The following is an 18,840-nucleotide window of genomic DNA, read 5'->3' as shown; positions in this document are numbered from 1 at the left end:
TGGTTTTTAGGTTTTGCCCAATATGAAGAGAACATAAAGTACCCATCATTAAGAACACTTTATGGCATTCTTAATTCACAAATGTAGCGTTGTAAATACAATTAGATATAAGCTAATTATTAGTTGTACAGTTTAACATCGTAGTATAAGATAGCTTGAACCTTCAAATATTTTTTTTACCCGATATTGCCACGAATATATTTAGATATATATAAATATATTTACACGTTAGATAATTAGGATTATAATACGTCATATTATTACTACTATGAAATAATTTTATCTTAAATCAACCTTGGGAAAAAGGTAGTAAGTGCATATTAGCATCATATATACTTACTTCATTTTTCGTTAAACCTAAAATCGTTATATTTTGAAAACTAGTCATTAATTAAGGTTGCGTCTTCGCACAGTTAATTAGAGTATTAGAGGCTATCTTTTCACAAAATTTCAGCAAAATCGACCGAACGGATTTTTCCGAACATTTCGTGCGGGGTTCTTTAACAGACACATCATCGTTAGGCAGCAGCAGACGTCTATGGAGTTTCCCATAGATTTTTTTTTAACCAACGCTTTAAGACGCTGACAACAGCCAATGGCCTTGACTCTAGCGTACACTGTTTATTCGTATGGGAGTAAGTGAGAACGCGATGTCACTAAAAGAGGGCGACAAGGTACGAAAAGTACGGAAAAATATTAAAATAAAATAAAATGATGCATTATTTGTGCAAAATGTTTCGTTAGTGTTTTAGATATTTATATTTTTGCTATTGTAATATTAATTAAAGACAACTAAGTGTATAATTGAACGACCTAGAACCGTTTAATGACGAACTCGAGACCAATCTTTGCAATTTTTTTCTATCGAGCCGATTTCATTAGATCGTGTATCGAGTACGGCTATGTTCGTTGAAAAATAATGAATAATAACATATAATTTTATTGCCTTACTAAAACTAATAGTTTGCCTTAAAAAACTGCGCAAGTAACATCATATGGAACAGCCAAATTTGTTTTCGCGATTTTAGCATTGGTCCCATAATAAAAGTTGTTCATTATGACCTCAAAAGTCACTATGCAAAGTTTGAACGGTCCTTTTTATTTCACCCTGTATTATGGTTTTACAAAGCCAGATCAAACTAATCTTACCTGAGCATGTGTATAGGCGGACAATTAGCAAGAGCCAACGCGAGCCGTGGGGCCCTTCGGTTGTTCCTAGAGTTAGACGTAGCGTTCCGTAGCGACGGGCAAAACGGTTTCTTCAGCATGTTGGGTATCCTCCGCCTGGTCCTCTTAGCTAGTAGCACCACGGTGGCGGCGATGAAGGCGCCTGCGCCGACCAGCGCGCCGCACGCAAGGCCCACGCTCACGCGCAACGACGAGTTGCGCTTCTTGCGTGACGACGGCGGCATGTCCGTGCGGTAGTATTCGTCCAGGAATTCCGCTGAGGCGTTTATCACGGTGGAAACTGTTGAAGAAAAAATCAATTTATTACTTTTTTAATTTTTTCGCGCTTACATCCTAAATGAGGTAATCCTAGAAGAGTTATTTTACGAATTCTTGTAATCTAAAGACGAGATAAGAGTTAATAGGATAGCAAGTACTCAAATGTCATTTTTTATTTGATAAACAGCAAGGATTATTTATATAGGATTTACAATCTTCAATATTCTCCTTCAATCAATTCTCCTTTTATTAGCGCCACCTATTAAATTCTATCATAACTACACAGATTATGCCTACAAATTTATTTTTTACAAAATGTGTGTTGACGTGATTTCATGATATTAAAATAAAGAAGCATGTCATTTGTTCTTATATAAAATAAAAACGAGCAAAAATATTTGGGGAAATAATGATTTTGGCCACTTTCGGGCTGCGAAACAGCGTCATCTAGTTTTAAGCCTAAAAGGCCCATGCATTTCAAGGGTACGCTTTTTTGTATGGGCTTTGACTGTCCCGGTAATATATCGTCCTTGATAAACAGTAACCAAGTAAATGCTGACGAGATTGCGGGGCGTAGGGGCGCTGATGGAGATTTTCAATGAGTCATTAAGTTAAATTTTAATTAATGTTTAAATTTAATATTTAGGTTATAAATAGGTGATATTTCTATTATAATTACAAGACTGTTTAATTTACTATTCATTATCTTGACTAACGGTATTTATTTTTAGTGCGGGGCGCTGACAGGCAAACGTATTGCGCGAAGGAAAACACCGCCTCCGTCTTAGGCTAAGACAATGCGGGGAAATGAATAGGTGTCGAGAGCAGAACTAATTGTTGGACCACAATGGTCGGGCTTAGCCGGGCGGTCGCGCCGGGTCTGTGCACGCGAACTCTGGTGCGAACGCAGTCAACCAGCTTTTTAATTCTTAATTATCTTTACTGTAACTAAAGCAACATTCGTATATTACTATAGGCGTTGAAATAATTAAAAAAATCTTAATAGAAGATTATTAACTTGGGAGCTGACTTATAATTTCGAGTGCAAAATTCAACTTGTGACTAGCAAGTAGCAAATCTGTGGAAAACGGCATATTTAATTATGGTGTTATTGATCGCTAGACTCCAATTCTATTACAGGAGGTGGAGATATTATTGAACGAAGGATAAGGAGCTAAAGTTCAAAAATAAATTTTAAAATGAATGATTCTTTTTACTAAAAAAGGACAATATTGGTAACAAAACCATAGCCACTATTCGTAATTGTAAAAAAAGCTTTTCGTATTCTATTCCTGCTGCAACAGTGAAAACTTATTTACAAGTTATTTATCTTTGACTCCCGCAAACTATGGCAAACTGGGGCCAAACTTGATCTGAGGTGCGCGGAATGGCTGCCTGCCAGTGCTATATAATAGCTGCAGAGGTGCCAAGAGTCGTTTTATACTGTGCTAATTTCTAATTGTATCTACATAGTGCCAACTATGTGGGTACATTTTGTTATAGTACCAATTTTATAGAACATAGGAAAGCCAGACTAGGAATTCACTTAAGTCATTCTCTAGATTTCTGGCTGGCGTCTAGACTCTATCAAGTCATATTTAATGTAGATAAGAAGAGATTGACGGACTTGATGACCACAGAATTACAATTTGAATGAAAGTTAGGTTGCTACTGATTAACAGATCACTTTTATTTATGTTGTTATTACCTGTCCCATAAACTTAATTCTTAAATTCATTGTCATGAAATAAAACTAGATAATAAAAGTACTCAAGGTACGTAGGTCACAGTCTTTATAAATAGCTAATGAAATTCATACACTTTCATGAATTCGACGAAATTGAAATTGAAATTTTGTAATGAAATATAACGAAGTAAATGTGTGTTTATATAAACTTTTATCTTCCTTTGATTAACCTGTCGTGCTTAAAATATGTTCTAAAAAAACAACAAAGAGCATGTCGAGCGTTGAAAATACAAAGAAAAACACAACCTCAAATATATTATTTCAATGGAATCACAAAATAAAACGAAATAAAAGCGCAATCTATGACCAGAACTTTTTTCTTTAGTTCACATTGTTTTTCATAAAAATGTCCGCTAGTGCCACTATAAAGGCCATTATTATTTCAACGTGCAATACGTGCATAGCCAAGTGTAGGATATGAGAGTACTCAGACCGCTCAAAAGTTGGTGGCGGCGGCCAAAATGTAATTTACCCATATCCAATCGTAAGTGCATCCCATTCATGTTCACTTATAGCTACATACAGATGTAGTGCGAAAAGATTTGCCTTCATATTGTTACGGAAACGTACGAACGTGTCATGCTATTTCAGTCAGTCTCAGTACAAGATGTACTGAAATTGACTGAACTAGCATGACAAATATGGAAAAATACGAAGGAAACCATTTTCGCACATCTGTAATTAATATGCACACGCGCGTCAAGTGCGATATACCCGATTTCCGTTTGTTCTGCGTCCCTGACTTATTTTTGTCATTTAGAAAAGTACAGAATTATCACGAAGTAAAATTAAGTCCTTTAAACACAAATATGACTCACGCTAATCGGGTATGAGCGGTAATTTTCTGATTTGGTTAAAATTAGTTCAGAATAGAAAACCACAGAAAATGTACCTATGTAATATTGGACCATATTGTAAAATATTCCTAAACGTTCCTAACAATTACTGTTCGGAGAGGGGTAAGAATAATGCAACCATGCCTTTCAGATAGAACTCGCCGGACGGAAGTCGTAGCTCCGGGCGTCCTGTATGTACCTACACTTTTAGCGACAGTTCGTCGAGAATGAACTACGAGCGGGCTGCGGGCCGATTTTTGAGTCTCACGCGTTCGAATTCAGAAAATTGTCACTGAAAATAATAAGCAAGTCACCGTTTTCAACCGGTATTTTAGTGACAAAATTCCGTATGCGAGATTCAAAAATCGCCCTCTTGGAACTAAAAAGACTCCCTAGAAGACTATCTGCTCCTCTGGGGTGCCTTACGACGACAACCCAGCTTAAGCAATATGTCAGGACTTCAGGAGTTGGAGGAGTTATAAAATCACTACGAGTAAACTTATAATTTTTTAGACGAAATAATAGTAGGAAATATGGGATGAAGTAACTATCAATGTTGATAAACTTGATGATAAAGAAATAATAACTGATGGTGAGGTTATTTTCCGTTGGTAAATAAGGAGCCGATGGAAGTTGTAGTCAAAGTTGATCCGCAAATCAAAGTAGGTATTCATTCGTACTTTCTCTTATAATTTGAAAGTAAATATTTGATTATAGCAAGCGTGAAAAACAATTTCACTACTAACTGTGTTGGTGTTCCAGTTATAATTGAGGGGAAGAAAATAATTCAGATCAAAGATTGCTTTAATTACAAGTTCTTCGTTTAGCGCGCGGCGATTTATCACTTAAGAGGCGATTCTCTCAAAAGAGCTGTGGATTAATTAGAGAAAGATAAAATTTGTGAAATAGCCGGAGGCTCGCGAGTGCTCGGAACAGATAAGGAAGCCCGATGAGGAGTAATGGATCTATTAGCGTGCCTGAGCGTCCTGTGCCCTCCGGAGCGGCCCTCTTTTTGTTCGCGCGAAAAATCACCCAATCGTGCTTATGAATCTTCCTGCTCACTTTTTACGCACCCAAATTATTTTCCCGATTTATTTATTAGTATAAAACATTTGATTCAGTAAACTGTTTTGGATTCAGACGATATTTATTTCGGGAATGGAGCCTTGATTGGGATGCCGTAAAATGAGTCGTGAATCAAATGTAAATAAATTATCTGCCTTTTGCATTGATTTGTTTATTGATATTAAGAGAGTAACTACGTAGAGTTCCATTGCGTTTAATATAAAATGAATAAAACGTACCTGCGTATTATTTGAATATTTACATAAGTGGTAATTTCAATTCTGTGTGTCATTTACGGCACTGTAGTTACAATAGTGATGAATAGCAATCCGAAGGTTGCGGTTTTAAACCACGGCTCGCACCAATAAGTATTTGAGGTGCTTGACCGCGTGGTTCTGTAGTGGGACATGCATGTTATCTCTCTGCCTTCAGAAAGAAGTACACTGGAAGAAGTGAGAGAAACAACATCTCATCCTGACTGACCTGACTTGAAGGTGATCTCGCTGATGAGGATCCACTCGTGCTGGAACTTGAGCTGCAGCATGAGGTGCTTGGCCGTGCGGTTCTGCAGCGGGACGTGCATGTTATCTCTCTGCCTTCAGAGAGAAGTACACTGGAAGAACTGAGAGAAACAACATCTCATCCTGACTGACCTGACTTGAAGGTGATCTCGCTGATGAGGATCCACTCGTGCTGGAACTTGAGCCGCAGCATGAGGTGCTTGGCCGTGCGGTTCTGCAGCGGGACGTGCACCATACGTGCGTGCTCCGACACACGGTCCTGCTTCGGCTCGTGAGAAATGAACTCCTCTTGCCATCTCTCTCCCTCCAGGGAGAAGTATACTTCGGCCTCTTTGAATAACTGAGTGAAACAACGACATGTAAGTGTGGTGTTGGTTTCTAGTAGGTAACTTGTATTATTTATCTAAATTTTTAAGCATAATGTTTGGAAGACGGGGACATGAATGACATGATGTACCTCAGGGCAGAACAGGAAATGCGCTGTTGTGCGCGACATTAGTTTTGGTACCTAATGTCGAGGGACGCCACATATAATAGTACCAAATAAGTTGGTGCTCACCGGTCAATCGAAAATAACGGTCCGCTGCCTGTTTTGGCTGCTCTGCTTGAAAACTCTTAGTATTATATCTCTAAATGTCAATTATACATTTTTTATTGTACATCTCTGACATACTTATATTGTTTATATACCTACTATGAATTTATGCAACTATGACAATGTATGATTAATACAAATAAAGAAGATGAATATGAATATTATGATTATTATGAAGTTACGAGTAGCATGCGCCAAGATGGGATATTTACGTTCTGTATTGTTTTTCCTAACTTACAAACTATTAGTTATTTAAATAGTGAAATTTAAAAAAGTTGATTTTATAAAGTTAATTTACTCATATTGGAATACACAATACACATAGAAAGTGTTTCATTGACACATTTATTAAATTCATTGAGACAAAATCCATTAAGTATACCTATTATGCAACTTAGACATACCGTCTTTCCCCGGTCTCCCCTAATGTACTCGCAGATTATAAACACTACTTACTTGACAAGTATAACTTTACCTGCACATCTTTGGTAAACATGTTGTTTGTGTGGATGTCAACATGATAGAACAGTCGCGTCGTGCTGAAATTGAACGTGAGCTCAACTTCGTCATCCGCTTGCATTGATTTGTTCCAGCCAACCCAACGAGTCCCTGCAAGCGTGAATCAGATTATACCACAGAATATATAATAGTACAAGTACAGAAGGCCCACTGCTTTGATGTTCACGAAATGCCGCCTTTTTAAATGCCTACAAATTTCTAACGAAGAAACGAGCCGCACGTGCGCAGCGTCGGACGATAGGGTTGCTTATGGATTAAAACGAATTAATACTCAGATAAAATGTTATAAGTACTATTATATTCAAGTCTTTGGTACTTTCTACATACAGTATTTATATATTTTTGTTTAAGTCCCAACACATCACAAGCCTTATTGAACTTTTCCGTGGGACTGAGATCTGTGTAAGATTATCCTATTTTATTCATGATGACTATTTTACTAGGCATTATTAGCCATTCCACACGCGAACATCGCATATGAACCTTAAAAAAACTCACGACGTAAAGTAACAATAGAAAGTGCGAACGTGCGTTCCGTGAGAACGCGCGCCACCCCTGATTAGGCCGCGAACTCGCGGCCGCCAGCATGTACCTACTTGTAGCGCGGCGATAGAATCGCAGAGTGAGCCTCCCCTGATTATACTGTCAGTTATGGTTCCGATTTAAAAGGCGTCGTCTACCGCTTTAATTGTGCAGCCAATTAGATAATGGGTTAAATTGGCTTATCCTGGTGACCATGTTAATATTGAAAAATGTTGTGTATCTGTATCTAACTTACACTATACATATAATCACTTCCAGCTAGTCGTCATCTCCGCTTAATTGATCGTTTAAAAAGCTAAACGTTGTTTACCTTGTGTATCTAAAGGGTCAGGTTGTTCAAAATCGTTGGGACCCAAGAGCGAGTCCGTCATCTGGCCGAGCCCATCCAGAAGTCTGCCGTCGCGCTGCACGCCGTCGTATGCCAGGTCCTCAAACCGCGCTCCCCCCGTCATGGCCTGCATATCTCCACCCTTGGGCGCAGAATAGGCAACTAGATTTTCTGGAGAAATACAGACATCGTTAATTATGCCGCCTATAGGCGGGCAGTAAAAAATCGCAATGCGACAAAACATTAACAAGAGTATTTTGAATGGTCAACAGTGCACTTTTAAATTATTCACGTTCGCTAGAGCAGGTTCGCTTTGCAATGGGTCCCGGGACGTCGCTACCTACTGAAACCTTGTATACTCTTATACCTACGTTTCCACAGACACCCGTAAAGTTCGACCCTCATGCACGCCGTTCTGGGGTGGGCAGCGTAAGGAAAGAAGCGGACTTTCGACGCGACGAACGGCGCCTCCAATATCGTCTTCCGGGGCGTGTACGTGTTCACATTTCCAGGTATCAACTGTAACAATATATTTAAATGTACTTAATGGCCTCGTGATTATTACATTTATTTAAATAAGTATTTACTTCATTAATCTACAAGAGTGGAGTGGAGTGTAAAAGTTTTTAATGGGTCGGCAACGCGCATGTGACACCCCTTTCAGTTACAGGCGTCCATAGGTTACGGTGATCGCTTTCCATCAGGCGGGCCGTATACCTGTTTGCCACCGACGTGGTATAAAAAAATATATCTAACTAGCTTTTACCCGCGGCTTCGCCCGCGTAATAAAAGTATTCTTATTGAAACGTTTACAAAAAATAAGATTTTCATTTGGATCCGTAGGTTTCTTTGTAGGTACATCTGTCCGCGATTATTTTGATTAAGGTAAAGCGGGGCAATTCTCGACTGGGGGGGCATTGTAACTGATCTATTTGCTGTACGGTCAGCCAAGAAAGTGGTTTACCACTTTTCGACTCTATTGATTGAAAGGTGATAAACCACTTTTTTGGCTGACTGTACCTTACACATATTACTATTGTTTTAAATGAAATTCTTGCAATGATTGTAGAATTGTTACACAGCGACCACAGCTTAGGTAGTAGGTACGAATATGTATGTATTTTACCTATATAAATATTTATACTGGGGAAACTTCATACAACCCACATAGCCAGTATCTCGACGCTATGGTCGGTAGGGTAAAAAGTACTTCCTTGCATTATCGCTTACAATTCTTTCCATTTTGCTTATACTTACTGCAAACGTAAACATATAAAAGGCAAGCAAACAACGATCTTCTTACAGCACATTGAATGTAATAGTTATTACGGATGCAGGATACTCGCCAATGCCTACTTAATCCCTTCCCACTGAGCCGCCTGCATTTTACATTGCCTAGATATCGATTGCCGACCGATTATTCCGACCCCAATCCCTATTCGTATCCCCGTCCCTATCTCTATCCTTGTCCCCGTCCCCGTCCCGTCCCTGTCCCCGTCCCTCCCCTATCCCTGTCCCCGTCCCCGTCCCCTATTCCTATCCCTATTTCTATCCCTATCCCTATCTATCCCTATCTCTAGCCCCATCCCCATCCCCACCCCTATCCCTATCCCTATCCCTATCGCTATCGCTATCGCTATCGCTATCGCTATCCCTATCCCTATCCCTATCCCTATCCCTATCCCTATCTCTATCCCTATCCCTTCCCTATCCCTTCCCTATCCCCATCCCTTCCCTATCCCTATCCCTATCCCTAACCCTATCCCGTTCCTGTCCCTGTCCCTGTCCCTGTCCCTGTCCCTGTCCCTGTCCCTGTCCCTGTCCCTGACCCTGTCCCTGTCCCTGTCCCTGTCCCTGTCCCTGTCCCTGTCCCTGTCCCTGTCCCTGTCCCTGTCCCTGTCCCTGTCTCTGTCCTTGCCCCTGTCAAATTATCATGCTAGGAGGTGAACTTTGAAAAATCCTTTCTTAGTGCTCCTCTAAGGAACTTCCATGTCAATTTGAAATCTCTTGAACCAGAAGTAAAGATAAAAACTAAACCTATACTTATGGCTATTTTGGATATTTTAACCCCATTGAACAACAACAGGGGAGAAAATTTCTTTCGCACCTCATTAGATTTTAAAATCGTTGTATTTATCGTGATCAGCGACCCGATAAACCATAAAAAACGATACCCATATTGTGTTTTAACTTTACCCCCTTTGCACCCCTTTAGGGGTCAAATTTTCAAAAAAACCTGAAACATGTATTTAGTCATATGTCTTTAGGAATCCTCCTGTGAAGTTTCGAATAAAATAGTCAAACTAATCTTGTTTCCCCATACAAACTTTGAACCCCCCATTTCACCCTTTTAAAAGGAGAATTTTGAAAAATCCTTTCTTAGTGCTCCTCTACGCCATATAAGGAACCTATGTACCAAATTTGAAATCTCTAGGACCAGCGATTTCGGCTGTGTGTTGATATGTCAGTTAGTCAGTCAGTCAGTTTCTTCTTTTATATATTTTTTGATATTTAAACCCCATTGCACTACAACAGGGGAGAAGGTATTTCACTTCCGCCTCGTTAGATTTTAAAAGCGTTGTATTTATCGTGATCAGCGACCTGATTAGTCATAAAAACGATACCCATATTGTTTTTTTTGACTTTATCACCCCCTTTTCACCCTTTTAGGGGTTAAATTTTCAAAAAACCTGAAACACGTCTTTAGTCATATGTCTTAAGGAATCTTCCTGTGAAGTTTGGAATAAAATAGTCAAACTAATCTTGTTTCCCAATACAAACTTTAAACCCCCATTTGACTCCCTTAGGAGGTGAATTTTGGAAAATCCTTTCTTAGTGCTCCTCTACACTATATAAGGAACCTACGTGCTAAATTTGACATCTCTAGGTCCAGCGGTTTCGGCTGTGCGTTGATATGTCAGTCAGTCAGTCAATATCTTCTTTTATATATTTTTTTGATATTTAAACCCCATTGCACCACAACAGGGGAGAAGGTATTTCACTTCCGCCTCGTTAGATTTTAAAAACGTTGTATTTATCATGATCAGCGACCCGATAAACCATAAAAATGATACCCATATTGATATTTTGACTTTATCACCTCTTTTCACCCTTTTAGGGGTTAAATTTTCAAAAAACCTGATACACGTATTCAGTCATATGTCTTAAGGAATCTTCCTGTGAAGTTTCGAATAAAATAGTCAAACTAATCTTGTTTCCCCATACAAACTTTGAACCCCCATTTGACCCCTTAGGAGGTGAATTTTGGAAAATCCTTTCTTAGTGCTCCTCTACACTATATAAGGAACCTACGTGCCAAATTTGAAAGCTCTAGGACCAGCGGTTTCGGCTGTGCGTTGATATGTCAGTCAGTCAGTCAGTCAGTCAGCTTCTTCTTTTATATATTTAGATGTTAAAAGCAACAACAAAATGTCGTTCACATGTACCTACCTAAATACGGTCTAATTACTTATGTACTTAAATCCATTATCATTAGTTACTATTTATAGTAGGTATTCAATTGGGCGGGACCTCAATATTGTACTGTAGCCTCGTATAATATTAGAGGGAACAGAGCACACGTGTATCATTAGGCAGCGACAGCTAGTGTAAAGTTTCCTCCGCACTGGGACTAATTCCATGTAACTTGAGCTCGGTGTCTTTGCTAACCGAGCTTAAAAACTTTCACATTCATTGACTTATATATTTAAGTATACTTTTGATAATTTTGTCTAGTCGAAAGAGAAATGTAATTGTAAACTAGCTACACGTTAAGAATCTCATAAAAGTCTACGTTAAACGGTTAAATTAAAAGGTTGTCTGAATGTCAAAGACAAGACTAGCATTTTGATTATGTAGGTACCTAATTCAGTTATTAATTATTAATTTTCTTCGTTCATTTATATCACGTGTGGTAATATGTAATGTTGAAATAAAGTTAATAGAGGACGACCTCACCTTAATGTATTAGAGAATGTGTTTACAATGTCGTTTTGAATAAATATAGAAAAATATACTCACCCTGCTACCATTAAAATCCTTGTATTTGACCCATCGATTGAGAGCAGCACGGTAGTACTCGACCGAGTAGCTCTCGACGAACTCGACTCCCACCGAGTTGGCGAACCGACCCTGAGACTCCGTGCCGGTGATGAGATACTCGTCCTGTAGGTCGATCTCCAGGTACTCGCGGCTGCGCGGCGAGATCAGCCCGTTGGGACACCACGCGCCGCCGCGCAGTTCGCTCCGTATCCTACCGAAATGTACACTGTTAGGGCTCTTTTCGCGGTGATAACGCATGGGAGATTCATTAAATTATGCTGTTTGAATGGTGTGCTGTGTGTGATCCGTATATGTCCGTAAATTAATTTAAATCGCAAGCGAGTTCGCACGTCTTCTATGATTGGACAAAATATGAGGCGCGCAGCGCGGCGAGCGCTGAATCGCCGGCACGATCAAAATGTATAGAATTGAATGGAATTGAATTGTTTCGGACGACACGCGTGCCGCGCCACCCGCCGCCCTACTCCGTCCGCGGCCTCTGTTCACCGATGATAACTTATCAAAGTTAATCCAACCTTGCAGGGAAAACAGAAATAGGTAGTTTAACGGACGCGAGTCGAGAAAGTTTTAAATGATGATATGTTAGCGTGACCGTCCAGCTCCTATGGGCTGTAACTTTCACAACGGTAATAATTTTCTTTTCTAATTGTTTACATAGAGACGGAGAGAGAAAGAGAGAGAGTGCAGTAGGTATTAGTAGTTACTGGGTTGAATAGAATCGATTTATTTCAAGTTGCGTTCTTTAAAAAGCCTTTCCTTATAAAATAAGAGCATTGTATTCAACAGCGCACTATATGAAAAGTTAGTTTTTGCTGCTTTACTAACTACGACAGTAGCGGAACCGCAGACTAAGTTGGTCCAGACATGAGTTGAAACAACGTCAATTTTGAAATATTTGTATTTATAATTTTATTTACACTTGAGCGCATATACTCGTAGAAAAAGTGCGGGTAAACATTGCATTTTTCAGTTCGACAATTGTAATAGGTTTTTCAATATCCGTATTGTCTCAACTTACCTCGGTCTCCCCTATTGAGGCTACCTTCGTTGATCTTTGCCCTCTCATCCGCGAAGTGGATAATGTTACCCCTAAAACTTTTTGTTGATAATGTTCGGGTTGAGTCAACCGCCAACAGTGTCGACCGCAAATCGTCGAGCTCTATCTAGTAGATAAATGATCTGTAGCTGATCTATTCGCAGATACCGAAGATTGCGCTTTTTGTTAGACAATAAGTAAGATAAGATTTATTTGTTAACATGTATGTGCCCGGAGAAGTAATTAGCCAGGCTCGTTTGCGCATAAGCAATTAAGATTAGTATTATAGCCTAAGCAAATAGTTAGTATGCGGTAGTGTTTCGTTTGTCAAGAGGGGCGACGCCTCCGGGTTCCGTCCACCGGCCGTTTAATTTGAATACCTATCTTGAGTGCGATCTCATCAGTAGTGAGAACAAAGCGAGCTAAACGCTAAATTAACGTACCATTTGCTAACTCGCCTCTGACCCTATGTAAAGTGTTTCGATGATAACGTTTCGGCATCCGGCCGTACCTACTTATATCTTGTTATCTTTCGGGAGCCGGGCTCCGAAAGGCTTTTTAGGATCTCGCTCACTCTGAATTCATATGAAAATTTAATTTTCTGTTAGTGAATTTCTCAAACGAGCGACGAGTTCCCGTTGTTTTGTCTGGCGCCGGCTTATGCGGGCTCGAGGCTCGAATGTGAGACCCCTGTTAATTGTTTGAGCTAATCGTGAGTGTTTTACTCGGCTGTGGTAGCGGGATTCACAATAATTGTTACAACTTGGCCGTATCATGACGCTCTATTGTTGTGTAACAATGCCCAGTTAAATACGTAATACCCGTTTTCTATGCGTATTTTCTGTAGAAATCTTAAAAATATACCAGACACTGTTTAGTTTTAAGGGTGAGTAGGTATGTTATAGAATTATATGTTACGATTTTGTCCTGTTCGTTTGCCATAACGTTTCACTAGTAAAAAAACAACGATTAACATTGCGCGAATGCATGAGACACATTACGCGAATAGTGATATTGCCACGTAAACTATAAGGGATTTAAAGTGTAGCTACATTTAATTTCGTAGAGCTTTTAAAAAATAAGCAAATATACCTACTTAATTTGGCGGTATCGTATCACAACACACATGTGTGTCACCAGGACTCACCTGGAGCTGAGTGGCGACACGCTGAGGTCGTAGGTGGGCGTTTTCCAAAATAAATCTCGATTATCGAATTTCACCAGATCTGGACGTGTCTGGGCTCATTCTTCTCAGAATCACGAGCTGATTCATTCCTGACAATACTTTACGATTTTAGTATGATTTTACTACGTGCGTGACCTATTGGAAACTCGAATTTTGTATGGAAAATTAGGAAAACATTTTTTTATCGCCGGGATCGAATCAGCTCATGATTCTGAGAAAATGAGCCCAAACACGTCCAGATCAGGTGAAATTCGATATTCGAGATTTAGTTGGAAAACGCCCAGTTGGAACTGGACGACAGCGACTCGTTGGAGATCATGCCGCTCTCCATGCCCAGCGGCGCCTCGCACGTGCCTCTCCGCTGCACAACACACACGCGTGTCACCAGGACTCACCTGGAGCTGAGTGGCGACACGCTGAGGTCGTAGTTGGAACTGGACGACAGCGTCTCGTTGGAGATCATGCCTCTCTCCATGCCCAGCGGCGCCTCGCACGTGCTTCTCCGCTGCACAACACACACGCGTGTCACCAGGACTCACCTGGAGCTGAGTGGCGACACGCTGAGGTCGTAGTTGGAACTGGACGACAGCGACTCGTTGGAGATCATGCCGCTCTCCATGCCCAGAGGCGCCTCGCACGTGCCTCTCCGCTGCACAATACACACGCGTGTCACCAGGACTCACCTGGAGCTGAGTGGCGACACGCTGAGGTCGTAGTTGGAACTGGACGACAGCGACTCGTTGGAGATCATGCCGCTCTCCATGCCCAGAGGCGCCTCGCACGTGCCTCTCCGCTGCACAATACACACGCGTGTCACCAGGACTCACCTGGAGCTGAGTGGCGACACGCTGAGGTCGTAGTTGGAACTGGACGATAGGAGACTGCCGCTCTCCATGCCCAGAGGCGCCTCGCAGTCGCTATCGTCCAGTTCCGACACGCTGAGGTCGTCTCGACAGATCATCATGCCGCTCTCCATGCCCAGAGGCGCCTCGCACGTGCCTCTCCGCTGCACAATACACACGCGTGTCACCAGGACTCACCTGGAGCTGAGTGGCGACACGCTGAGGTCGTAGTTGGAACTGGACGATAGCGACTCGTTGGAGATCATGCCGCTCTCCATGCCCAGCGGCGCCTCGCACGTGCCCAGCTCCGCTGTAACAAAATAGCCAATCGTTACTAAATCATGTTACACCATCTGGCCCTTAACATATTGGTTAGTCAAATTCATGAAAATAAATGACAAAAGATTGTGTAAGGTTAGTAAAGTTATGGCTTATACAGTTAAAAGCTTGGCACTACATAAGATGTGTTAATTTTTAGACAAGCGAATTTTTATGTTTCTGTCTTGGAAACGCTTTACGTTAAAATGTGTCTGGTGGGGTTCATGGTAGCTTGTAGGTAATTAACATAAGAGGCAAAAATCTATATCTTGCACTATAACTTTTGTTTCCTTCAAATTCCTATCTTTATTATATAATCAATCAATCAAACGCAAATTTTCGACTCGTTTACACCCAATTTAAACTTCAGACTTTACTAATCTATCTACCTACCTAAGTACCTACTCACAATATACTATTAAATTATTACAAAGGTATAACATACCAGGTATAATTATACCTACCCTGACAAGTACAATCCAACCTCTTTGTTTCAAAAGTAATTACACTAAAATTACTTCACAAGAGATATTTTTTGTACTCAGTTCGTGTAATAAGAAGTTCCTTACTGTTTTGCGCTTTCAGAGTCCATGCTTTGTTTTTCTTTAATTAACGAATGTGTCTTTCCCCGGGCGGCGGGGAGGCTTGCAAAAACTTCCTACACGCCGTCATTCCATTACCAATGGTCTGTTATTTGCCATTTACGACTAATACTGGACCTTTTTTTGATTGTACTAATAACTCGTGTGACTTAGGTACCCATTATTTTATTGCTGATGAACTATTCTTAAATCATAAACTGAAATAGATACTATACACCAAAGAAAAAAAGGATCAAGTCTACTGATACCGTGATGAAGCCGGGAATCGAACCTAGGTCTCCAGTTTACGCGGACCACCAGAGTCTTGATCAGTGATCACTTTTCTTCATGGTACCTGTTTCTGTTTATAAAATTTATAATTTACGATTATATCTAACAAAAAAAAACATTTAATAAAATAATTTGATTTCTTCCCTAGTTAGACTAACTATTCTTAAGTTAATATTTTCTAATTAGTATATATCTAATATATATTTCTGATATCTGTTTTCTGTATATTTCTGAGAAAAAGTCATTATAAAGCGAAGCGTGTAATTACGCCGGGTCTTATTATTGCTACGATTGTGCGTACCGCACAACACAGTATTATTATTAGCGTGCTCCTGAAGAACTTTTATTTCATTAAACTTTTTCCTTTGGCCCTCAATTAGGTAGAATAGGGTATGTACGCCGGCGGGCGAAGTTACAAAGAGCGTACATCCACTCTGTAAATATGCGTGGCGGCCGGAGTGTGTACCCGGTGCGTAGGTGAGGGGAGGGAACAGCCCCGAATTTTTGTTTATTTTCCCGTTTTTAATAAAACGAAAATACAATACATGTCGGTTAAGCACAAAGGAAAAATTCAAATTCGGTTTCGTGGACGGCATTATTCTGACATATGTAGACAAACCTTCTTTTTCCTTGTTACTCCCTCTTTTCTCCGCGTAACGTTCGTTTTCGAGATTTGTAACGGTAAAATGATCCTTATTCATATGATTTCATTAATAAAGCAAGACATCCTGTACATTATTGCTTTATTATATAGGTATCTAATTATCTAATTAAAGACAGAGCACGTAAATTATTAAGCTAGTAGGCATTACTATATCGGAGCAGACTAACCGCTTGATGGTAAGTAGTAATCGCCACGCATGAACACAAGCAATATTACAGGAGCCACTTATTTATTGCCAACCTGTTAGAAGTAAATACCTGCTTCTTTATACATATAGCCCATAATGGGAAAGGGAAACACCTCAAAAGGTATTCATTTAAGGCAAGAATGATTCGATAAATTCACGCTTGTGTACCCAATAGACGTATGTAGACAGAGCACATAAACTGCACAAGTTTGAGTGCCACTCTTGGCAATTAAGGGGTTGAAAAAAAAACATATCGTGATATTTCAGTAAGTCTATCGTCCGCATCGCAATGAGAAGGCACACTCAAAGGTTATGACAGATGGCGCCACCTTATTAGTCCATTACACAGATAAAGAATTTCATACGTGAGAACGAGAAGATGATATATTTTTTCTCTTTCACATATGAATGACAGTGACATGCCTAGGCACTTGCACAGGCGCCGCCTGGCGAGCTAATACTATGCTATTGAAATAAGATCCGCGCGGCGCTGTGTCTGAACTAGCACAAAATATCAGTGTGCCTCCTCATTGAATCCATACCCCACAGTCGACTTCTACCTGACGCACTAGAGGAAAGGGTAAAGGAAGCGGTGAAATTTTTAACGTGTTTCCACACAGGTATATAAAATATGGACAAAGTAGTTGTAATATTTTATGTGGAAGCTTAATCTTGCAAATATGTACGGTAACGTGAGCATTGCCCGTCTAATCCACAACGTCGCGGAGAGCGTGATAAATTACACACGAACAAATGATGTGAGACCGGCGTGAGAAAAACAAACAATTTATTACGAAGACAAACGAGGCTAGATCCCTGTTTCGATGTGATTTTAATTATAACATGATAATCCCGCTGCTTGCAGGGCTAGCACATGATTGGCGAGAGATTATGTCGCCGCGACATATGTATACTACCTACCCGTCCTTATGTCTTCAATACAATAGGCTACTTGACCCTTTTTTAGTCTGTCTTATATGATTAAGTACTGTCCAATTAACCGAAATAAAATGTTTCCATATTTTATTAAGTAGGCAGGTAATATTAACATATACCTAAAAATAGCAAAAAATATTTTAAAAGTATACACAGTCACTGTGTGCGTCAGGACAACAACATTTTCTGACTTTTGAGTATGAGGCATAATGTTTATTATGTCAGTGATTGTTTTGACATGAAGTAATTTCGAATTTGATGACGTCACTACATCGTTGACAGCGTTTTCAATGGCCAAAAAAAAATTACACACATTTTTAATCGAATATACGTTGCGATCATACACTTTTAATACCCAAAATCTATATTGGTGTTTTATGTCAAATACTACAGAAGACAAACATTTACTGTGTCAAATTCGATATGAGTCTAGTAGCCTATTAGAAAAATACATGATCTATGTCACGACGCGACGTTATACAGTCGCGCAAATCATGCGCTGCTGCCTGCTGCTCCGACACCGACAAGATCGGCTTACATTACGAGTACACACAAGCTGCTTACTGCACTCGAGTGCTGTTAGGGGTCGAGAGTAAGTAAAGTAAGAAGGTGAAACGTAAACACGTGCAATCAGTTTAGTACTGTCGACAAAAAATACAGTATAAGTACTCTACGATACCTACTATGCATTTTCTTCCAATTATCTAGATTAGATTATGGACGCATAGCACACGAAGTACTTATATCAAATATTAACATAACATTTCCGATCCCTATGGTCTAGGACCTATGTCGTACTTACATTGCTTGTCCCGTCAAGAACCCCTTGTCCTGCCGGCGAAAATAAATAAGTAGTTCAAATATGTCCCATTTGCTGTACTTGGGTAAATTATATTTCTTGATTTCCGAGTATGCACATTAGGCCGCCTTTATTATCGCCGTCGTACCTGTGTGCGAATGGGCCATCGCTATACGTACATAGTACTGTCATGCTCATAAACCTCGGAAAAGATGGCTGACTGTGTGGAAGAGGACCTGAGGAGAATGAGAAAATATACCAACTGGAGGAGGGTCGCCAGAGTTCGCGACAACTAGAGGAAGATACTTAGTGGAGGAGGCCAAAACCCACAAAGGGTT

At 40.1% G+C, this 18,840-nt stretch overlaps 1 protein-coding gene across 1 annotated transcript in view; it reads right to left on the bottom strand.

Moving 5' to 3' along the window:
* Positions 1-18,840, bottom strand: part of LOC125240961 (epithelial discoidin domain-containing receptor 1-like) — a 242,218-nt gene that overhangs the window by 91,793 nt on the left and 131,585 nt on the right. The window contains 7 exon segments of the mRNA XM_048149184.1: positions 1,150-1,468; positions 5,748-5,955; positions 6,686-6,819; positions 7,583-7,771; positions 7,972-8,119; positions 11,621-11,852; positions 14,925-15,036. Coding sequence (XP_048005141.1) covers positions 1,150-1,468; positions 5,748-5,955; positions 6,686-6,819; positions 7,583-7,771; positions 7,972-8,119; positions 11,621-11,852; positions 14,925-15,036 — 1,342 coding nt within the window.

Source organism: Leguminivora glycinivorella, chromosome Z (genome assembly GCF_023078275.1).
Source record: "Leguminivora glycinivorella isolate SPB_JAAS2020 chromosome Z, LegGlyc_1.1, whole genome shotgun sequence".
Lineage (NCBI taxonomy): Eukaryota > Metazoa > Arthropoda > Insecta > Lepidoptera > Tortricidae > Leguminivora > Leguminivora glycinivorella.
The sequence above is the reverse complement of the archived record's forward strand: the minus strand, read 5'-3'. Positions and strand labels throughout refer to the sequence as shown.